Genomic DNA, 21955 nt, shown 5'->3' with positions numbered 1-21955 from the left:
TAAAATGAATATATACCATACGAAATGTAACATTTCATACACACACACAGTGCAGTAGACCTAACTATGTAATTACACTTAATATATTATTATTATTACAGAAGACCAACTCAGTCCCATCCAAGCCTCGTTCCCCTACCTTGCCCTTTCAGTCCCAAATTTGAATTCAACCAGGCAGCAATAACAGATGGCTATGATGTCAAGCGTTTTCAGCTGTTGGCTGAAAGTTGGAGAGACAGGGAGGGAGAGAGAGGGAGGGAGAGAGCGAGAGGGAGAGAGAGAGGAGGGAGAGAGAGGGTGAGAGAGAGAGAGAGAGAGAGAGAGAGAGAGAGAGAGAGAGAGAGAGAGAGAGAGAGGGAGGGAGGGAGGAAGGAATGGAGGAGAGAGGAAGGAATGGAGGAGAGAGGGAGGAAGGGAGGAGAGAGAGCGGGAGAGAGGGAGGGAGAGCGGGATGGAGGGAGGGAGGGAGGAAGAGAGAGAACGGTTGGACTCTCACGGAGAAAAATAATAGGCCAACTCTTTTTTTTATGAGTTTAGAACTCGAGAGAAAACCCCTTGGGTATCAACAACAGTCTACGCCAGAAAGAGGAGGTGTGTAAAAGAAAAGGGTTGGAGGAAAAACAATTTGGCTCGCTGTAACTAGCTTCTGTCAGACGTGACTAACTAGCCAACTGACAAACTGATTTTTAATACAATGCCGTGGAACGTATAAATAAATACATGTTATCAACCGAAATAACTCACTTAAGTTCCTCCGTTTAGACTGCAAAGAACGATTTAAAATTTTAGACACAGTTTTTGAAGATGACGAGAACGCGGGTTGATTCATTTTGAATAACCTATTCTTGTCCTTAAAACATTGAAGGGAAAACTTTAGTTTTTCTCACTGTGACTATAGCCTATGTGCATTGGAACCGGTTTTTCCACTGCTGCTTCGATTTTCTGTTGTTTTCCGTTGTGTTCATGCCTGACAGTTTTCACGGAAAACAGATCCACGTAGCCGAACGAAGTCGGTAAGTGTTCTTCTGTACAGTGTGTAAATAAATGATGAACCTTTTACAGGATGTAAATTACAGCCATATCATTGGCTATGATGGATTATATTCGCACCGCAGACAATACTATTTATGATCTTTAAGCTCCTTCAAACAAGAGAAAGATACAATGAAACTGAATCACCCCGTGAAATTGAACAATCAATGTAACGTTAATTCCTGTAGAAGAGCTGCTGTTTGAAAAAGTCTGCGGGTGGGATGCTCATAAACTTGTGTTAGTGACTAGTACACCGTTTTGAAGTTAAAAACACGATTTTAATAATGAATTCCAAGAGTAAGTATAGGCTAAACTTTTTTAGTTTTATTCATTCAGTAATTTATCATATCATTTTGATGTCACTCTCCAGTCAATTAATGTAGAACCTGTTGGGTTATTATACAGAAGATAACAATGTAAACAACTTGGGAAATTAGCCATTTTATGGAGAAAAGCCTGAAATGGATTGATTGTTATCTTTTAACGATTGTTATCGTAGTCAGACATGTACACTCCTTGATCCTATTGACCAGATAAGCATTGTTATGTGTTTTGTCCTTGACAGTTATACAATTACATACAAACAACGCCAATTGTTTACATGTTTAGTTATTTTCACATATTTCTTTTTTTCTATTTGTTTTCGTCCATATTTCCTCCACCATAGCCTCAGACAGGACATGAAAGAACCTTGGCCTTGTGGCCCCGTGTGTTTACTGGTGGGGGTGCGCCTTGTTTTTTTTGGGGGGGGGGGGGGGGGGGGGGGGGGGGGTGTAGTAATGATAGCTTGTGTCCCTCTGTGGCAAAGGAGTCATCTCTAGTTACACCCCCTCAATGCTCTTCCCCCTCCTACACCCTCCTTGCAAGCCCCCCCAAAGCCAGTCGGCTAGCTAGGGCCAGATGGCTTTGCCTAAACCACTCTGGGAAAATGCAGTGATGGAGCCCTTCCCTGCTCCGGAGAGAGAGAGGCATATGAGGGGGAAAGGGCAGGCGGTCAATGCTGGGGTGTGTTACTTAACTCCTAGTCCTTGAGGTTCTGTAGTGTACTGTGTTATTCTGTTTTTCAATTAGTACTGAAGCACTCATCGTCCCTCCAATCAGGAGCCTTGGTCTTGACCTTACGAGGCAGCCTCGGTGGCACGTATAACCCTCAGTCTCCAGGTGTATTGTAACTGCCTAGTTCTGTCTGGTTAGAAAACTAATCATTCTGAACTACTTTCCTTTCATTGTCTACTTTCACTCACCACCTGTAGATCTGAGAGTTAAATTGGAACTCCATCACAGGGTGTTCACCAATAGCCATTTTCACACTGGCATTTTCAACTCAGGGTGACTCAAAGACAAACTGGTTGATGAGATTTTCAACCCGAATGGTGTGAACTGTCAACCCTGCTAAGGACCAGGGTTGAAATAGGGTCAGGGTGGAAAGGAGAGGTGAGACACCCTACTTAATGTAGCCCTGACCCGTGATGACAGAGTGTATATTATCCATAATAGTCATGGGCGTCAGGTCTTATTGTGGAAACACTTCTACTGGTGGTGTCATAGTGAGTTGAATAGTCTTCTACTCTACTGTCTTTACTGACTGTACACTCTACACCCCAATTAGAGGGGCCTTTCTAATTGACCTGGCCTGGGTATCCTGGAAGGATATTGACCTCATCTCATCAGTAGAGGATGCCTGGTCGTTCTTTAAAAGTAATCTCCTCACCATCTTAAATAAGCATGCCCCTTTCAAAAGATGTAGAACTAAGAACAGATACAGCCCTTTGTTCACTCCACTGCCCTCGACCAGCACAAAACATCCTGTGGCGGACCGCACTAGCATCGAATAGTCCCCACGAAATGCAACTTTTCAGGGAAGTCAGGAACCAATACACGCTGTCAGTTAGGAAAGCAAAGGCTCGTTTTTTCAAACAGAAATTTGCATCCTGTAGCTCTAACTCCAAAAGGTTTTGGGACACTAAAGTCCATGGAAAATAAAAGTACCTCCTCCCAGCTGCCCACTGCACTGAGGCAAGGTAACACTGTCACCACCGATAAATCCACAATAATCGAGAATTACAATAAGCATTTCTCTACGGCTGGCCATGCTTTCCTCCTGGCTACCCCAACCCCGGCCAACAGCTCCGCGACCCTCGCAGCTACTCGCCCAAGCCTCCCCAGCTTCTCCTTCACCCAAACTAGATAGCAGATGTTCTGAAAGAGCTGCAAAACCTGGACCCGTACAAATCAGCTGGGCTAGACAATCTGGACCCTCTCTTTCTGAAATTATCCGCCGCCATTGTTGCAACCCCTATTACCAGTCTGTTCAACCTCTCTTTCGTATCGTCCGAGATCTCTAAAGATTGGAATGCTGCCGCGGTCATCCCCCTCTTCAAAGGGGGTGACACTCTAGACCCAAACTGTTACAGACCTATATTCATCCTGCCCTGCCTTTCTAAAGTCTTCGAAAGCAAAGTTAACAAATAAATCACTGACCATTTCGAACCGTATTCTTATCGGCAGACTCAACAGCCTTGGTTTCTCAAATGACTGCCTCGCCTGGTTCACCAACTACTTCCCAGATAGAGTTCAGTGTGTCAAATCGGAGGGCCTGTTGTCCGGACTTCTGGCAGTCTATATGGTGGTGCCACAGGGTTAAATTCTCGAGCCGACTCTTTTCTCTGGATACATCAACAATGTCACTCTTGCTGCTGGAGATTCCCTGATCCACTTCTACGCAGATGACACCATTCTGTATACAATAGGCCCTTCTTTGGACACTGTGTTAACAAACCTCCAAACGAGCTTCAATGCCATACAACTCTCCTTCCGTGGCCTCCAACTGCTCTTAAATGCTAGTAAAACTAAATGTATGCTTTTCAACCGATCGCTGCCCGCACCCGCCCGCCCGGAATATGTGGACAACTACAAATACCTAGGTGTCTGGTTAGACTGTAAACTCTCCTTCCAGACTCATATTAAACATCTCCAATCCAAAATTAAATCTAGAATCGGCTTCCTATTGCGCAACAAAGCATCCTTCACTCACGCTGCCAAACACACCCTCGCAAAACTGACCATCCTACCGATCCTCAACTTCGGCGATGTCATTTACAAAATAGCCTCCAACACTACGCAGCAAACTGGATGCAGTCTATCACAGTGCCATCCGTTTTGTCACCAAAGCCCCATACACTACCCACCACTGCAACCTGTATGCTCTCGTCAGCTGGCCCTTGCTACATATTTGTCGCCAGACCCACTGGCTCCAGATCATCTATAAGTCTTTGCTAAGTTAAGCTCCGCCTTATCTCAGCTCACTGTTCACCATAACAACACCCACTCGTAGCATGTGCTCCAGCAGGTATATCTCACTCGTCGTCCCCAAAGCCAACACCTCCTTTGGCCACCTTTCCTTCCAGTTCTCTGCAGCCAATGACTGGAACAAATTGCAAAAATCGCTGAAGTTGGAGACTTTCTCTCCCTCACTAACTTTAAGCGTCAGCTATCTGAGCAGCTTACCGATCGCTGCAGCTGTACACAGTCCATCTGTAAATAGCCCATCCAATCTACCTACCTCATCCCCATATTGTTTTGATTGACTTTTTTTATTAGTATTTCTACTTGCACATCATCATCTGCACATCTATCACTCCAGTGTTAATTTGCTAAATTGTAATTACTTCGCTACTATGGCCTATTTATTGCCTTACCTCCTTAATCCATTTGTACACACCTTATATAGATTTTCTTTATTGTGTTATTGACTGTACCTTTGTTTATTCCATGTGTAACTTTGTGTTGTTTGTGTTGCACTGCTTTGCTTTATCTTGGCCAGGTCGCAGTTGTAAATGAGAACTTGTTCTCAACTGGACTACCTGGTTAAATAAAGGTGAAATAAAAAAAGAGACCTTCAGCTGTGGTAGCAGAGGTCAACCCTGCCAAGGCTCGTATGATCCAGCCAAAAACATGACCTGTCAGAGTTGAAAGGCCTCAACTTTAGCTTAGCGTCTCTTTATCTGTAGGAGGAGCGAGGGGGCAACGATGGGTCGTGTGTAAATAAGACTGCTGTTGCAAAGCTTGGGCAGCTGTATATACCATCAATGAGGAGGGTGGAGAGTGCAGCCCCTGAGGCATGCTCCCTGTCCTGTTGATCTGTAATGCAGTTTGAAATCTGGGCCCTTTTTTTCTGAGCTGAAAGTTTTGAGATAATTTAGAACGGGAAGTTTGTTGACGTTTAACTTTCCATGATCTGACAAGCCTTTCTCATGTGTTCTCTGCATCAGGCTATTTCAGGAGAAGTCCTGTGATTGATAGATGCTCTAACTTTTTGTTTATTATCCTTTCCAGGGACCTCTCTTCATAGACCTGTTCTGGGTCTGGATATCCCAGTTTTTTTGACCCCTGTAATGTTATTGCTGTATCTATGTCTGCAATGTTAAATTCCTTCCAGTAAAACTGAATGCACAGAGCAGACTTCCTTGTCTATACAGAAAAGGGAAGTCTATCACGATAACAATATTTGTCATGGAGTGTTTATTACCAGATGCATGTAATTGATTATAATGCCAAGTTACATTCTGAACTGTGTCTCAATAATCCCAACATGGTCTACTCAATCTGTCTCACTGTCTAGTTTCTTTGTGTCACAGACCTTCAAGTAGCTAGTTCATAGGACATGAGCTCAGAAGAACAAGGCTAGCTTTGTTTAAAAGCACAGGCATACATACAGTGCCTTCAGAAAGTATTCATACCCCTTGACTTATTCCACATGTTGTTGTGTTACAGCCTGAATTCAAAATGGATTGAATGAGTTACTATCCTGATTTCCATCATATCCCATGGTTGTCAGGCATTGCTCTACAAGCCAAGGACTGATTTAGGCATACTACTGCCTTGTAGTAGCCTGTACTCTAATATACTGTGCTGTGTTGGTCCTGCACTGGCAGAGTGTATCTATACACTGAACACACTAGGATCTCCCACAAATGAGCCCCCTCAGTTAAAAGAGCCTGGAAATAGTCTATGTTGAACCCTGTTGACAAGAGGAGATGCTTGTTGTGGGTTAGGCCGGGAGATGGAGAGAGTCTTCTCCTGTAGCATTAGTCTAGTAAGGGCAGTCAAAGTATTTGGGTGTGGAATAGTTCTGCTGTCTCATTGACCGAACTGAGCATCCAAAAGGAATAGTAGGGGTTTTTGGGGTCTTGGAGATCCACAAACATCCATTCATAGAGAGACTCAAAAGTATTGGGTGATGTAGTTTTCCCCTGGCTTAGGTGCTGCCAGAGAACCCTAGAAGTGTACACGAAGGAGGTATTTGAGGATGGGAGAGACCATAAGGAGGTACAATTATACCCTGGTACCAGACAGATGTTGGGTGGAATGGAATAACTGCTCTGCGCTGCTGTAAATGACAGAGCTGACCTTGAAGTGGCACAAACGCTTCAAGCTCTGTCAAGTTGGTTGTTGATCACTGTTAGACAGCCATTTTCAAGTCTTGCCATAGATTTTCAAGTCAAAACTGTAACTTGGCCACTCAGGAATATTCACTGTCTTCTTGGTAAGCAACTCCAGTGTATATTTGGCCTTGTGTTATAGGTTATTGTCCTGCTGAAAGGTGAATTCATCTCCCAGTGTCTGATGGAAAGAAGACTGAACCAGGTTTTCCTCTAGGATTTTGTCTGTGCTTAGATCTATTGTTTCTTTTTATCAAAAAACTCCCTAGTCCCAAGATGATGCAGCCACCATGCTTGAAAATATGAAGAGTGGAACTGTGTTGGATTTTCCCCAAATATAATGCTTTATATACAGGAAATAAAGTAAAAAAAAATTTTCCCACAGTTTTTGTAGTTTTACGTTAGTGCGTTGTTATAGATAGGGTGCATGTTTTGGAATAGTTTTATTCTGTACAGGCTTCCTTTTCACTCTGTAATTTAGGTTAGTATTGTGGAGTAACTACAATGTTGTTAATCCATCCTCAATTTTCTCCAACCATGGCCATTAAACTCTAACTGTTTTAAAATCACCATTGGGCTCATGGTGAAATCCCTGAGTGGTTTCCTAACCCCCCCTGCAACTGAGTTAGGAAGGACGCCTGTATCTTTGTATTGTATTGATACACCATCCAAAGCGTAATTAATTACTTCACCATGCTCAACGGGATATTCAGTGTCTGCTTTTTTTTTTTTACATTTTACCTATATACCAATAGGTGCCCTTCTTAGCGAGGCATTGGAAAACCTCCCTGGTGTGCTTGAAATTCACTACTCGACTGAGAGACCTTGCAGATAATTGTATGTGTGGGGTACAGAGATGGGGTAATCATTCAAAGTCAAGACATTTCAGCGTTTAATTTTGTATTCATTTGTAAAAATTTAGAACAAAATACTATTCTGTCATCGTGGGGTATTTATTGTGTGTAGATCAGTGGCACACATTTTGAATTTAATCTATTTGAAATTCAGGCTGTAACACAACAAAATGTGGAAGAAAACAAGGGGTGTGAATACTTTCTGAAGGCACTGTAGGTGAGGCTAGGCATCCACTCCTTTGTTTTTGTGTTCATAGTGACTCCATCACACTCCACTCCCTGTATAGCCTAGTCTGGCTTTGCAATGACACTGCATGTCCAATTGGTTTCTTATAGTCTGCTAGTTCTAAACCGTGTGACGTGTAGACATAATTATTGCATTCAATGTTTGCTCTCATAAAGACCCCCATCACCATCACTCTTTAACTCTGTGTAATGATAAGTACACTACATTCAGTGGTGTAAAGTACTTAAGTAAAATTACTTCAAAGTACTACATAAGTTGTTTTTTGGGGTATCTGTACTTTACTTTACTTTTTATATTTTTGACAACTTTTTGTAGGTTTTTCAGTATTTCCCTTTCTGCTCAAAACATTTATTTTGTTGTAGGCTATTTAACAACTTAATGCAATTCTTAAGGAGGTCGGTGGCATTTCTGGCTCTCTGAACTACATTGACATTGTCAGTCTCTAGAAAAAGGCATCCCCATTTGTACAAACACAGACTTGTCAATGTGCATGGTGGGGATGATTATAATATGTGGATTGGAGTTGTTATATTTGCATGAGTGTGTGTGCGTGACGTTTGTGGGTCTGTTGTGTGAGTGCATGGAAATAGGGGTGTGTGTCTACATGTGTATCATACACGTGACTGCCTCTCGAAAAGGCCTCTCATTGTTTCTCTGTTCTTCTACTTACTGGTTTTTCTCCTTTTTTTTGTAAGGAACTCTTTACAATCAGAGTTGAAAGGCCTCCATTGTTTGGGCCTTTCACAAAGGCAGGCATGGAGTGGAAGGGCTTGAGGGGAATAGGATCTCTTTCTGAGACTGATAAAACTATTACAATATTTAAAAGGATATACAGTATGTTAAACCATGTGTTAAACAGTTGGTTTTCTGGATACTTATTCAGTCATAATATAAAAGATGTGTGCTTGCCATCAGAGACAGTTGTTTGCGTGTCTGTAAGTGAAGAAATGTAGGCCTATAGACTACATTGGAGTTGAAAGGAGAAACGTGACCATAACTTTTCCTCCATGGTGATTGGGAGGTAGATGGTTTGGGGTGTTTGATAGTGATGTATTATCTTTTATGATGACATTAGAGGTTTGTTATTTTGGCACGTCTGCACACGTTAGAAAGGTCAGTGTTTTTGGTCTTAGAGTTCATGTCAGTGTTAGGCTTTGTTGTAAACTTACTGCCCCTAAAATCACTTTCTATATATTCTCACTCTGTAATTACTGCTCTCTGAAGGGGTTACAGACTGCATTCTCTCTCGTTCTCTCCCTCCCTCTCTCTCTTTGAAGAGCACTGTAGGGTTCAGAGCCTGGTCCAGAACTTGGACCGAGAGCTCTCTGCTCTCGGTCCAAGCCTGGCTACAGAAAGACTGGAGGCATGGAGGGAGGGGAGTAGGAGACGGTGCGGCAGTGCCAAATTCATTGCAGGTCCCCCCCTCTGCCTCATTCACTCTTGAGGAACAAAGTGTTGTTTGAGAGGCACTGATCAGAGATTTAGAGGAGAAATGATAGAGACAGGCAGAAAGAAAGAATGGTGGTGAGCTGTGACTTTATCACCAACTTAATAAAAATGTATCACAACCGGCCGTGATTGGGAGTCCAATAGGGTGGCGCACAATTTGCCCAGCGTCGTCCGAGTTTGGCCGGTGTAGGCCGTCATTGTAAATAAGAATGTGTTCTTAACTGACTTGCCTAGTTAAATAAAAATGCTAAAATTATTTAAGGATGTCTTTATGACTGGTAGGTCATTCTATCCTCGTTTCATCTTCAGATTCATAATTTCCTTCTTTAGTCAGCATGGATGAGTAAAGGTTATCATAGATCTGTGATTTTACCATAGTGGTCTAATCATGATAATAAATCTGTTGAAATGCACTTAATGACTTGTAACCATGGTATTTATGTTCCTCCTCAATAGAACATAGTGTCAATTCTTTGCCATTTAAGAGATAAAAGGGAGGGTGTCTGTGGCTGTCTCTCAGTAGACCACTTTCAAACACTGTCACATATCATGTGGAGTGCATCTCATTTGCTCCCTGTTTTTGAGATGAGCTGAGATGACAAACGAGTCTTGTCCCTTCGTTTCCCAGTCAAATGAGCTCCCAAATGCAGCAGGTTTTTCAGTATTTCCCTCTCTGCTCAAAACATCCATTTACATAACACTCTTCAGGACTATCTTTAATCTGATTAGCATTCCTCAATAACTAACGACAAGGTGTATTCAGTAACGACAAGGTGTATTCAGTAACGACAAGGTGTATTCAGTAACGACAAGGTGTATTCAGTAACGACAAGGTGTATTCAGTAACGACAAGGTGTATTCAGTAACGACAAGGTGTATTCAGTAACGACAAGGTGTATTAAGTGCAGCAATTTTACTTCATAAGAAACAAAATGGAAGATGTCTCATTGCACCATATATCAACATGTATTTGATGTCTATTTGATTTAATTACAAATATTTAAGGACCAGGTTTGGTTGGTATTGGATTGGACAGGTCAGTGAGAGGGGTTATTCAAGTTCAGGAGGATTGGCAAATCTATCCAGAAAGGGTGTTTCACCTATTTGACCACATAAAAAATTGGCTTTATCTGTACACAAGTTGTGTTCAAGTTGCCAGCCAGAGAGCATTCTCTCTCAGCTGTGAATGTTGATATCATAGTGTCTCACATATTAGAGCATGAGTGAGTGCATGTGAATCCATGATGAAAGGCCCATATAAACACAATCCAGTTCTGAGATCATTTTGAACATGTGGACTGAGAGTGGAGTGTTTTATTTGACTTGTTTAGAGATCATAACCCACAGTTGTAGCATAACCCATTGTCATCATCATGTTCTAATAGCCAAGGCATTCAAACCTATATCACCAAGTTTTTTTTAGTCTTAAATTAAACCAGAAAATAAGAGTGTTGGTGTTGACGCTCCAGCCTCCAAATCCAACTCTAACTTTCCTGCTCTGCTTCCTGCCCTGAGGGAAAAGTCACCTCCAGCACCGCCACTGATCTCCACTTCCTCCTCTTGGCCACAGCTTCCTGCCCTGAGGGAAAAGTCACCTCCAGCACCGCCACTGATCTCCACTTCCTCCTCTTGGCCACAGCTTCCTGCCAATGAGAGAGAGTGATTCTCTTATGGTTAATAGGCAACCACAGTTGGCACAAAGTGGACACCATGGAGTAGGTTGGTCCTATCATGTCCATACTATTCTCTAGTCTCCACCATGCCCAATGGGCAGGACACATTGGGCAGGGTGTTTGGCATTTGGAATCATGGAGAATTAGGTTTATAGCTGTAGCTATAAGGGTGGGGGGTGGAGCTGTAGATCAACAGGCATCATGCCCAGTCAGGGGGAGACCATGGCAAATGGTACAGTCTCACATACCCCCCTGTGCCAAGCTGTGCCACCATACAGCTGGACTGTAACGTTTAGTTCTCAGCTGCCCTCTGCCTTAAAGCCAGAGCACCCTTGGAATCCCTGACCTCTCTCACACCCCCACAACTCCATCAGTGGTTAATGAAACTCACCCAAACTAGCTATGTGGGGAACCTGGGCATGGCTCTGCCTGTCTCTCAGCTGTTGAGGCTTGAGCCCCTCCACCCCACCCCACCCCTCCCTCCATCCATCCATGGTGTTTGTCAAGCAAGTGTGTTAGGCAACATTCTAAAGCAATTTGTTCCAAGGTCATTTCATACCAACATACTCAGTCATCTGTAAGTGTGACTATATTCACATATACAGCACTAGCAGCAACCTTATTTTACCCGTTGTCATGACAACACACACAGAAATGTCATATTGGAGGTCATTCAAGATGTACTTCATCAAAATGTATCGAAAGAGACAATTTCTACTTCTGTGCCTTGAGCTCCGAGACAAAACATGGAGCCACGTCACTTCCTCCTTATCTGGTGAGAATGGGTGACAATATCAGCCTTCTGGACAGCTACCAGCTAGACCCCCATCATCTAGACCCCTTTATCCCACTGGGCACAGACGTGAATTCAACGTCTATTCGACGTTGGTTCAACTTAATTTAATTGAAATTAAGTGGAACAACATTGATTCAACCAGTGTGTGCCCAGTGGGATCCTTCATCCACCCACATGCTCAATGCCATGGCACACACACATACACACTCAGACACAGCCTCCTTTCCCTGGGTCCCTCCATCTCTCTGTGATATGCCCTATCTCCCAGCATATGGCAGTAGAGGTCAATGCTAGGGCCTTATAGCCTTTGTGCCGCCCCATAATGGCACCATTCTCCCTGAGCGGCACGGACTCCAGGCCTCACACACACACTGGCCACCATTGTGACTCTCACAGGGACAATGTGGGGACAGACACATGGACGTGGGAGAGAGTTGGTGTGTGTGTGTGCGGTCGGATGAACAAGTTGTGCAACTTGATGGATTACCCGCAACACCCTTGCAGTCACTTTTGAATGTCTTCAGAGGTGAGCCGTTATCTTAGCTTTCCCTTGCTCTTCAAACTTTCTCCTATTCCTGTTTTTGGTCCAGTTGAATGGTGAAGTTTGACTAGAATTTTCACTGTAAACAGATATATTTGATAGTTTGCAAAAGTTCTGTCTTGCACAATCAGAAGGTGTTTTTTTGGCATGAACTTCAATAAAAGTTCCTGTTAGTGTGTTAACTTTGACTTGGGCAGGTTGGAGGTAATGCCACAAATCCATCCATGTCATCATAACTGAATATGATGAAAGAGAAGTCCATACTATAACCTCAAGGTGAAATGCTCTCATGCTTTCAATAAGGATGTTACTGCACCACACATTATTAGCCTAAATACTGTATGACTTCTGTATATCAGATTTCAGTCTCATTCTAAAGCATTCATTGTCCTGGCTTCATCCTCTCAGACCTACTTGGAAAGTCGTGCCACAGACACAGCAGACCAGTGGGACTGTGGAGCGCTCAGATGGCTAGATCATTTGTCTTGAGTTGTCCTTGGCCTTTTGAAAACAAGTGAGACAGTCCCCTCTGTTCTATCTGGCTGAGACAGAGAGGCAGACACGTGAAGGACTGAGTGAATGAAGCGAGAACTCTTCCTCTAGCTCTGGAAAAAGAGAGGGAAGCAGAGAGCTACTATCCAACGGGCCCTCATTCTTTCCATGTCAAGTCATGGCCAGGTCATAATGTATCTCAGACGGAGAGGGGGGGAGAGGAGTTTAAAAGCAGAAGTTTGGGAGAATGGAGGGAGAGGGGGACTGAGAAGTGAAAGAGCAGATCAGGAGAGCAGGCACACAGCTCTGTTACAGTTTTTCTCCTGAGCCTGGAAACGTGAGTTTGCTGTAATCGGATCAGAACTGGGGTGAGATCATAAAGAAGGCTGGCCAGCAGCCCCAGAGAGAGCAGCCCACCCTGAGCAATAAGCCCTACACATCCTCCCCAACAGGCAAACTGGGAGGGGAGTTGGGGCTGCCTGATTAACTGTTCACTAGCACCACTCGATGTCCGTAGTAGCCCTACTTTTAGTATAGTAATTTACTTTCACCCAGACATTTTTACTACATAGCCTATTTTAAATGCCTGACATAGACACCTCAAGTTCAATTTAGGAGAGTTGTACAAAATATTTTTTTTTAAACGTGGACCCCAGTAAACTTGAGTGGGTGTTTGCTGCTGATATGAAATCAGTGTTGAATATGCACACTGAAAATGATGTTGTTTGAGTGGACTTGAGTGGACACTGGACATCTGCTGCTATGTTGATTAGAATGGACATAATTACAAAAATACAGTAGAGTAGACAGACACTGCAATAATTCAATATTATATAAGACGTTCCGGTACTTGGTACTGGTGTCTATAGGCCTTTTTGGTACAGTTATTTTTCATTAATGTACTACAGATGTCTCTGTAGTATGTGGTTGTCCATGTTTATGTACTCCCATGATACTGTAGTCATGGCAACGGGGTGTATGTGTGGTATACAGGACTGTGGGTTATCATGGGGGGCTAGGCTAGCAGCATATGGAGTGTCTGGCAGGCCTAAATGCAGAGTCACCAGGGAGAAGTCACAGATGGGCGGCAGATTTCACACTTCTCCTGAAGCCCCGGGGAACACTGGCGGGGGTGAGGGGTTAGAGGTCTGAATCAGGGGTGGAGGGGTGAGGAGGAGGGGGGGTTCTAGAGTGTCCTACATACACCATGTTAAACTTGTGATATTTAGCATCAATGGAGTCTCGCAACTCACCACTTTGTGTTCTCTATTTTGTGGGTAAGACAGTGTTTGTTAACCTAGCCCTAGATTTTAAAGTTCTCAGTCCTCTTTGCCAGTACTGTGCCCTAAAGTCTTAACAGAGACAAATAAATACTGTAAACCACTTTATTGCATTGTGAGTTAACGCATTGTGATGGCCTGTGATGATCTATGACCTACTCCGATATTTATCTTTCATGTTACAGGCACTCAAGCTGTTCTGATGAACTTCCGATAACAGCACCACTCCTTATCCTTCAGTCCCAACCTTCAACCACCACCACCTCCTTGTCTCCCCAGTGGTCTGGTCGGTCGGAGGGAGCCCCAGGATGACAGACCCTGACGGGGCTGAAGGGGAGGGCCTGGCCGAGGTGAACGCCTGCAGCCTGGAGATCGAGAGGAAGTATGAAGTCATCCCTGCCGTCATCTGCTCCATGTGCTGCCTGTTCGGCATCATCTACTGCTTCATTGGTAAGGTCACCACGGGGTCAAGACCACAAGTCGTAACCCAACCACGTCATGTCAACGAGTAAACAAAATCTTCAATAACAAGGGCTGCGTCCCAAATGGAACCCCAATCCTTATATAGTGCACTACTTTTGACCAAGGCCCATGGTGCACAACTTTTGAACAGAGCCATATGTGGGGAATAGGGTGCCATTTGGGACGCAAACAATGTAATAGAGCAGGGGATAAGGAATGTGTATTCAGACGTATCATATGTCTGCTAATGTGTTATACAGCAGGGTTCTCCCCAGGATATTTTAACAAGGTGCTGCTGATGATTTTTTAACACCTGTAACTGACGTTTCCTGCAATCTACAGCAGAACAATAATCATCATACAGTGCCTTGCGAAAGTATTCGGCCCCCTTGAACTTTGCGACCTTTTGCCACATTTCAGGCTTCAAACATAAAGATATAAAACTTTATTTTTTTGTGAAGAATCAACAACAAGTGGGACACAATCATGAAGTGGAACGACATTTATTGGATATTTCAAACTTTTTTAACAAATCAAAAACTGAAAAATTGGGCGTGCAAAATTATTCAGCCCCTTTACTTTCAGTGCAGCAAACTCTCTCCAGAAGTTCAGTGAGGATCTCTGAATGATCCAATGTTGACCTAAATGACTAATGATGATAAATACAATCCACCTGTGTGTAATCAAGTCTCCGTATAAATACACCTGCACTGTGATAGTCTCAGAGGTCCGTTAAAAGCGCAGAGAGCATCATGAAGAACAAGGAACACACCAGGCAGGTCCGAGATACTGTTGTGAAGAAGTTTAAAGCCGGATTTGGATGCAAAAAGATTTCCCAAGCGTTAAACATCCCAAGGAGCACTGTGCAAGCGATAATATTGAAATGGAAGGAGTATCAGACCACTGCAAATCTACCAAGACCTGGCCGTCCCTCTAAACTTTCAGCTCATACAAGGAGAAGACTGATCAGAGATGCAGCCAAGAGGCCCATGATCACTCGGGATGAACTGCAGAGATCTACAGCTGAGGTGGGAGACTCTGTCCATAGGACAACAATCAGTCGTATATTGCACAAATCTGGCCTTTATGGAAGAGTGGCAAGAAGAAAGCCATTTCTTAAAGATATCCATAAAAAGTGTCGTTTAAAGTTTGCCACAAGCCACCTGGGAGACACACCAAACATGTGGAAGAAGGTGCTCTGGTCAGATGAAACCAAAATTGAACTTTTTGGCAACAATGCAAAACGTTATGTTTGGCGTAAAAGCAACACAGTTGAACACACCATCCCCACTGTCAAACATGGTGGTGGCAGCATCATGGTTTGGGCCTGCTTTTCTTCAGCAGGGACAGGGAAGATGGTTAAAATTGATGGGAAGATGGATGGAGCCAAATATAGGACCATTCTGGAAGAAAACCTGATGGAGTCTGCAAAATACCTGAGACTGGGACGGAGATTTGTCTTCCAACAAGACAATGATCCAAAACATAAAGCAAAATCTACAATGGAATGGTTCAATAATAAACATATCCAGGTGTTAGAATGGCCAAGTCAAAGTCCAGACCTGAATCCAATCGAGAATCTGTGGAAAGAACTGAAAACTGCTGTTCACAAATGCTCTCCATCCAACCTCACTGAGCTCGAGCTGTTTTGCAAGGAGGAATGGGAAAAAATTTCAGTCTCTCGATGTGCAAAACTGATAGAGACATACCCCAAGCGACTTACAGCTGTAATCGCAGCAAAAGGTGGCGCTACAAAGTATTAACTTTTAAGGGGGCTGAATAATTTTGCACGCCCAATTTTTCAGTTTTTGATTTGTTAAAAAAGTTTGAAATATCCAATAAATGTCGTTCCACTTCATGATTGTGTCCCACTTGTTGTTGATTCTTCACAAAAAAATACAGTTTTATATCTTTATGTTTGAAGCCTGAAATGTGGCAAAAGGTCGCAAAGTTCAAGGGGGCCGAATACTTTCGCAAGGCACTGTATTAGGGTGTGGTGCATGGCCTTAGATGATAACAAATAGAGTAAAAACACACTTTATATTTTGATATTTTTCTCACCAAATCCAACTTAATAACCACAATTGCTTCTTTCTCCTCCACACCGCCTCTCTTTTTAGTTTTAACTGTAGGGTAATTTATACGGCATTACATTGCTTACAGTCGATATTCTGTAATATTTATAGAGTTGCTGATGCCCTAGCCTCTGCAATTTAACTTTCTCTTTAAGCCCTAACTTATCACCTGCATATTTTTTTACTGTTAGATTCCTCAGGCTATTGAATCTCCCCCCATTGAAGTAAAGTACAACTTTAAATAAGTATTGTTTTCTTTTCACCCCCCTCTCTCTCTACCCCTCTCCTCTCTCCTTCACCATTCCCTCTCTACCCCTCCTCTCTCCCTCTCTACTCTCCCTCACCATTCCATCTCTACCCCTCTCCTCTCTCCGTCACCATTCCCTCTCTCTACTCCTCTCCTCTCTCCCTCTCTACCCCTCCTCTCTCCTTCACCATTCCCTCTCTACCCCTCCTCTCTCCCTCTCTACTCTCCCTCACCATTCCATCTCTACCCCTCTCCTCTCTCCGTCACCATTCCCTCTCTCTACTCCTCTCCTCTCTCCCTCTCTACCCCTCCTCTCTCCCTTACCATTCCCTCTCTATACTCCTCTCTCCCTCTCTCCTCTCTCTGTCACCATTCCCTCTCTCTACTCCTCTCTCCCTCTCTACCCCTCTCCCTCACCATTCCCTCTCTATACTCCTCTCCTCTCTCCCTCTCTCCCTCTCTCCTCTCTCTGTCACCATTCCCTCTCTCTACTCCTCTCTCCTCTCTCCCTCTCTCCTCTCTCTGTCACCATTCCCTCTCTATACTCCTCTCTCCCTCTCTCCCTCTCTCCTCTCTCTGTCACCATTCCCTCTCTCTACTCCTCTCTCCCTCTCTACCCCTCTCCCTCACCATTCCCGCTCTCTACTCCTCTCTCCATCACATTTCCCTCTTCACCTCTCTTCTCTCCCAGGATATCGCTGCTTCAAGGCGGTCATGTTCCTGTCGGGCCTGATGTTCGGCTCTGTCATAATCTTCCTGTTGTGCCACAAGGAGCGGGTGCTGGACACCCAGCTGAGTGTGGAGGCCTCGGCGGGTATCGGCCTGGGCATCGGCCTGCTGTGTGGCCTGGTCACCATGCTGGTGCGCTCCGTGGGTCTCTTCATGACGGGTCTGTTACTGGGCCTGCTACTTGCCCTCGCCACCCTGCTGGTCACCCACCAGTTCTACACACCCACCACCGTCTGGGTGCCCCTAGGGGTGCTGCTGGGCACTGGCATGCTGTTTGCTGTGCTCACCCTACAGTGGCAGAAGATCTTCACCATGTTGTCTACGTCTGTGTTCGGGGCGGCCATCATGATGGTGTGCGTTGACTACTTTGTGGAGATGCTGGCGCTGGCCAGACACGCGTATCAGTGCTTGAGGCTGTCACCGGCGCCGTCGCTCTGCTGGTACAGCTGGGTGATCATGGGTATCTGGCCGGCACTCAGCTTCATGGGGGTGCTGGTGCAGTGGAAGCTGACAGCCGTGGGGTTCTCACACACTGAGGGTAAGCATCATAGAATTCCATATACACGTAATGTATAGGATCTCTGTGGTAAGCATGGGAGGTAGAGGAAGCTGTTTGTAGAGTATGATGCATCTGTATATCTCAATATGGACTATGGGCTATATTATGTTCTCTTCACTGCTACAATGGTTGTATGGTATTGGAGAACATTGTTCTGGTATTGAAACAAGACAGATTGTCTCCAAGTCAGCTGTTCATATTACATTTCTGATGATTTAAGAATGTCAAATTGTCCCCTAAAGTTCTCATGTGCTCTGTAGAATTACTAAGAAATGACTCACTGAGTAAACACACCTCTCTCCTCTGGCTCTCCTCTGGCTCTCCTCTCGCTCATATCTCTCTCTCATCTCTCTCGTCTAAGTCATCATCAGCAGGAGGCAGAAGCAGGCCCAGTTGATGCAGATCAGACAGAAAGATGTCAAGAAGCGCCAGCAGAACAGTGGGCAGGAGGGCACATACCGTCGCAAGCCCACCCCTGTCAAACGCTATGCCGGAGACCTGCTGGCACCGGTCAGTCTCTCTCTCTCTCTCTCTCTCACTCTCTCACTCTCTCACTCACTCACTCACTCACTCACTCACTCACTCACAACTGAGAAGGCTGGTGGGAGGAGCTATAGGAGGATGGGCTCATTGTAATGGCTGGAATGGAATAAATGCAACGGAGTAAAAAATGTTGTTTTTATGTGTTTGATACAGTTCCATGAATTCCATTCCAGACATTACAATGAGCCCGTCCTCCTATAGCTCCTCCCACCAGCCTCCACTGACACACACACACTCTATTCTATTTGAATTCCAACATGTAGAACAGATTCCAAGGTTGATTCTGATTATATTCCCTCTCTCCTCTTCTTCCCCTCTCTCCTCTTCTTCCCCTCTCTCCTTTATTCCTTCTCTCAGAGCTACCTGCAGAGTCTTAAGGACAGACAGATGGGCACAGGCAACTCCCTCAGCAGCCTGGGCACTACCAACCACACAATAATCGACTTTGACTATGAGACAAGCTCCACCGTACCCCTCACCATCACCACACCTGTCAACAGGGTCTGACGCACCGAGGGACAGACGGGGGATGACTCACTTGTTTCTTGTCCCCCCCTCCACAGTCCTCCTCCCTATGTAGTGTACTGTTGACCCTACAGACAATGTGAGTCTATTGAACAATGGACGTTCCTTACATTGACTTGGAAAAGGGCCTTGAATGCTGTCCAAGTGAAGATCAAAGCACACCTCCAGTGTACTGTACCTCGTTTGGAATGGCAGACTGGAAGGTGATGGAATGGGTCCTCGATCTGTGAGCTGTTCCCTGAGAGTGGTTGGTGTTTGGCCCCCCGTTTGATGTGTGCTGTAATCACTCTTTCAATAGACTGGGCCTGTGTGGCCTCTCCCTGTGTTGTCTGCTCTGAGCGGTGGCATGTCCATGTGAAAAGTCTGGGGTTAGGACAGAGCAGAGTACACAGTCAGAAGAAGGAGCAGAAATTATCTCATTTGACTTCTGAGGTTGTATACTTTCTCTGGTGCCATTATGTGATTGTTTGATTACATGTGGGAGAAATCACTTGACTGATGAAAACAGACTTGTTTTTGCTGTTCAGAAAGCAATACTGGGAATGGAAATGGCCATGAATTAAACGAGAGCTACCTCCGAGTGATTTCAACTTTTATAATTGGAGTTAACTGTGCTTTAATGACTTGAAATGAACCAGTGGTGTGTAAACTCGGGTCAACCGCCCCAGAACAGGACACCAGCTGATGTTGACAAGGCACTGTGACGGGACAAAGAAGAGGACATTTCGAGATACATTTCTCTGACCAGTGTTTTCTGTCTGTGTGAGTGTGTGTGCGTTTGTAATGTTAAGGTGTGTGTATTGCTGTTTACTTGTCCCTTTTTCAAAGTAACTGCCTGTATAGTTGAGTGCAGAAGGTTCAGGTCCAGAGAGATACACGGCAACCATTTTGTGCCTAAATACAATGGAGATTACATGGGCAACTGTTTCAAGTGACATTTATGTTTGTTTTCATTGGAACTGCAGTGCCTTTTTTAGTGGTAGCAATACTATACAATATTGTTTCAAACCATACTTGGTTATGCCAGTTATTTTTGAGCAGTAGCTTGTTTTCATTACAATTTCAAGGCAGTTTTACCTGTGTAGTACCTGTATTCAGTAATGTATATGAACAATAACATTGAAGGAATGTGCTATGGAAAAAAAATTGAGCATACATTTGCTGTACTGTAGGTTACTAAGGAATTATCAGTGTTTTTAAAATTGTAATTTAGTTTTGTTTTAGAATTTTAGAGGGACAGTAGGCCTACTTTCACTCAGTACTCTCAACGATTCTGAATCTGTACAGAATTGTCAATAGGAAATTGAAAGATAAACCATTAAATTAGTTTAAAAACAAAAGCTGTCTGAGTTATTTGTCTGAGGCTAAATGGCTCTATATTCCCTCACTGGTCACCTAGCAACATCAGCTGCCAAATTCTGCCTTGGAATCAGAAACACAGAGGGTCTTGAAGGCAACAAATGGGGGTGATTTCCTGCTCCCTGATTGGTTTAAGCAGTGGTGTTGCTGTGGCAGCTCCGAACTTTAGCAGCCCACAAGTATTATGCATGAAAGCACATGGCTCTCGTCATAGGCTCTTCTGACCTCAAGTATTTCGCTAAACTTGGTGTCTCTGTTGTTCATAAGCCATTGCAATGAGATCAGAGTAGGTTTACATCATAAAGGAAACCAGGCCTGTTTTTTTGTTGACTGTCATGACTAATTTGCACAACGATGTCTTAGATGAAAAAAGTAATTCCATACATATATTCTGAACAAAAAACTATTTTTTTAAGTGCTGGTCCCATGTTTGAAGTTAAGTCAGTTAAGAACACATTCTTATTTACATTGACAGCCTACACCGGCCAAACCTGGACAACGCTGGGCCAATTGTGAGCCGCTCTATGGGACTCCCAATCACGACTCCCAATCACGGCCGGTTGTGGATTTGAACCAGGGTGTTTGTAGTGACGCTTCTAGCACTGAGATGCAGTGCCTTATGCACCACTCGAGATCCCAGACATTTGCCATACTCACAAAACGCTTTTTTCTCTCAAATGTTGTCCACAAATTTGTTTACATCCCTGTTACTGAGCATTTCTCATTTGCCAATATAATCCCTCCACCTGACAGGTGTGGCATATCAAGAAGTTGATTAAACAGCATGATCATTACACAGATTCCCCTTGTGCTGGGGACAATTAAAGGCCACTCTAAAATGTGCAGTTTTGTCACACAACACAATGCAACAGACGTCTCAAGTTTTGAGGGAGCGTGCAATTGGCATGCTGACTGCCGGAATGTCCACCAGAGCTGTTGTCAGAAAATGTCATGTTAATTCCTCTACCAGTGTCGTTTTAGAGAATTTGGCAGTGCTTCCAACCGGCCTCACAACCGCAGACCACCTGTAACAATGTCAGCCCAGGACCTCCACATCCGGCTTCTTCTCCTGCGGGATCGTCTGAGACCAGCCATTCGGACAGCTGATGAAACTGTGGGTTTGCACAACCAAAACAATGTCTGCACAAACTGTCGGAAACCATCTCAGGGAAGCTCATCTGCACGCTCGTTGTCCTCACCAGGGTCTTGACCTGACTGCAGTTTGCCATCGTAATCGACTGCAGTGGGCAAATGCTCACCTTCGATGGCCACTGGCACACTGGAGAAGTGTGCTCTTCGTGGACGATAGACAGCTGTCCCTGATTGAGAACCATACCTGACCAAAACATAGAAATACAAAAACATAGAAAACAGAACATAGAAGGCCCACCCAAATCACACCCTGACCAAACCAAATAGAGACATAAAAATACTCTCTAAGGTCAGGGCGTGACAGTACCCCCCCCCCCCCCCCCCCCCAAAGGTGTGGACTCCGACTGCAAAACCTACCTATCAGAGTCTGGGTCATGTGTAATCCATAGATTAGGGCCTAATGAATTTATTTCAATTGGCTGATTTCCTTATATGAACTGTAACTCAGTAAAACGTTGAAATTGTTGCATTTTGCGTTTATATTTTTGTTCAGTGTACA

The 21955-nt window shown here is 44.2% G+C and overlaps 1 protein-coding gene across 2 annotated transcripts; it reads left to right on the top strand.

Annotated features, from left to right (window-relative positions):
- Positions 1-451: 451 nt before the first annotated feature.
- LOC139413603 (transmembrane protein 198-like) lies at positions 452-20285 on the top strand. Of its 2 annotated transcripts, none has more exons than XM_071161190.1 (5): positions 452-1013; positions 14085-14255; positions 17281-17856; positions 18239-18387; positions 18778-20285. In XM_071161190.1, the coding sequence occupies exons 2-5, from the start codon at positions 14114-14116 to the stop codon at positions 18925-18927; spliced, it is 1017 nt and encodes a 338-aa protein (XP_071017291.1). In that variant the 5' UTR covers positions 452-1013; positions 14085-14113; the 3' UTR covers positions 18928-20285. The 2 variants fall into 2 exon arrangements, with proteins under 2 accessions (XP_071017291.1, XP_071017290.1); XM_071161189.1 differs by having other exon boundaries at positions 456-1013; positions 13991-14255.
- Positions 20286-21955: the final 1670 nt, after the last annotated feature.

Source organism: Oncorhynchus clarkii, chromosome 7 (genome assembly GCF_045791955.1).
Source record: "Oncorhynchus clarkii lewisi isolate Uvic-CL-2024 chromosome 7, UVic_Ocla_1.0, whole genome shotgun sequence".
Taxonomy (NCBI): Eukaryota; Metazoa; Chordata; class Actinopteri; order Salmoniformes; family Salmonidae; genus Oncorhynchus; species Oncorhynchus clarkii.
This window is presented reverse-complemented; position numbering and strand designations above follow the sequence as displayed.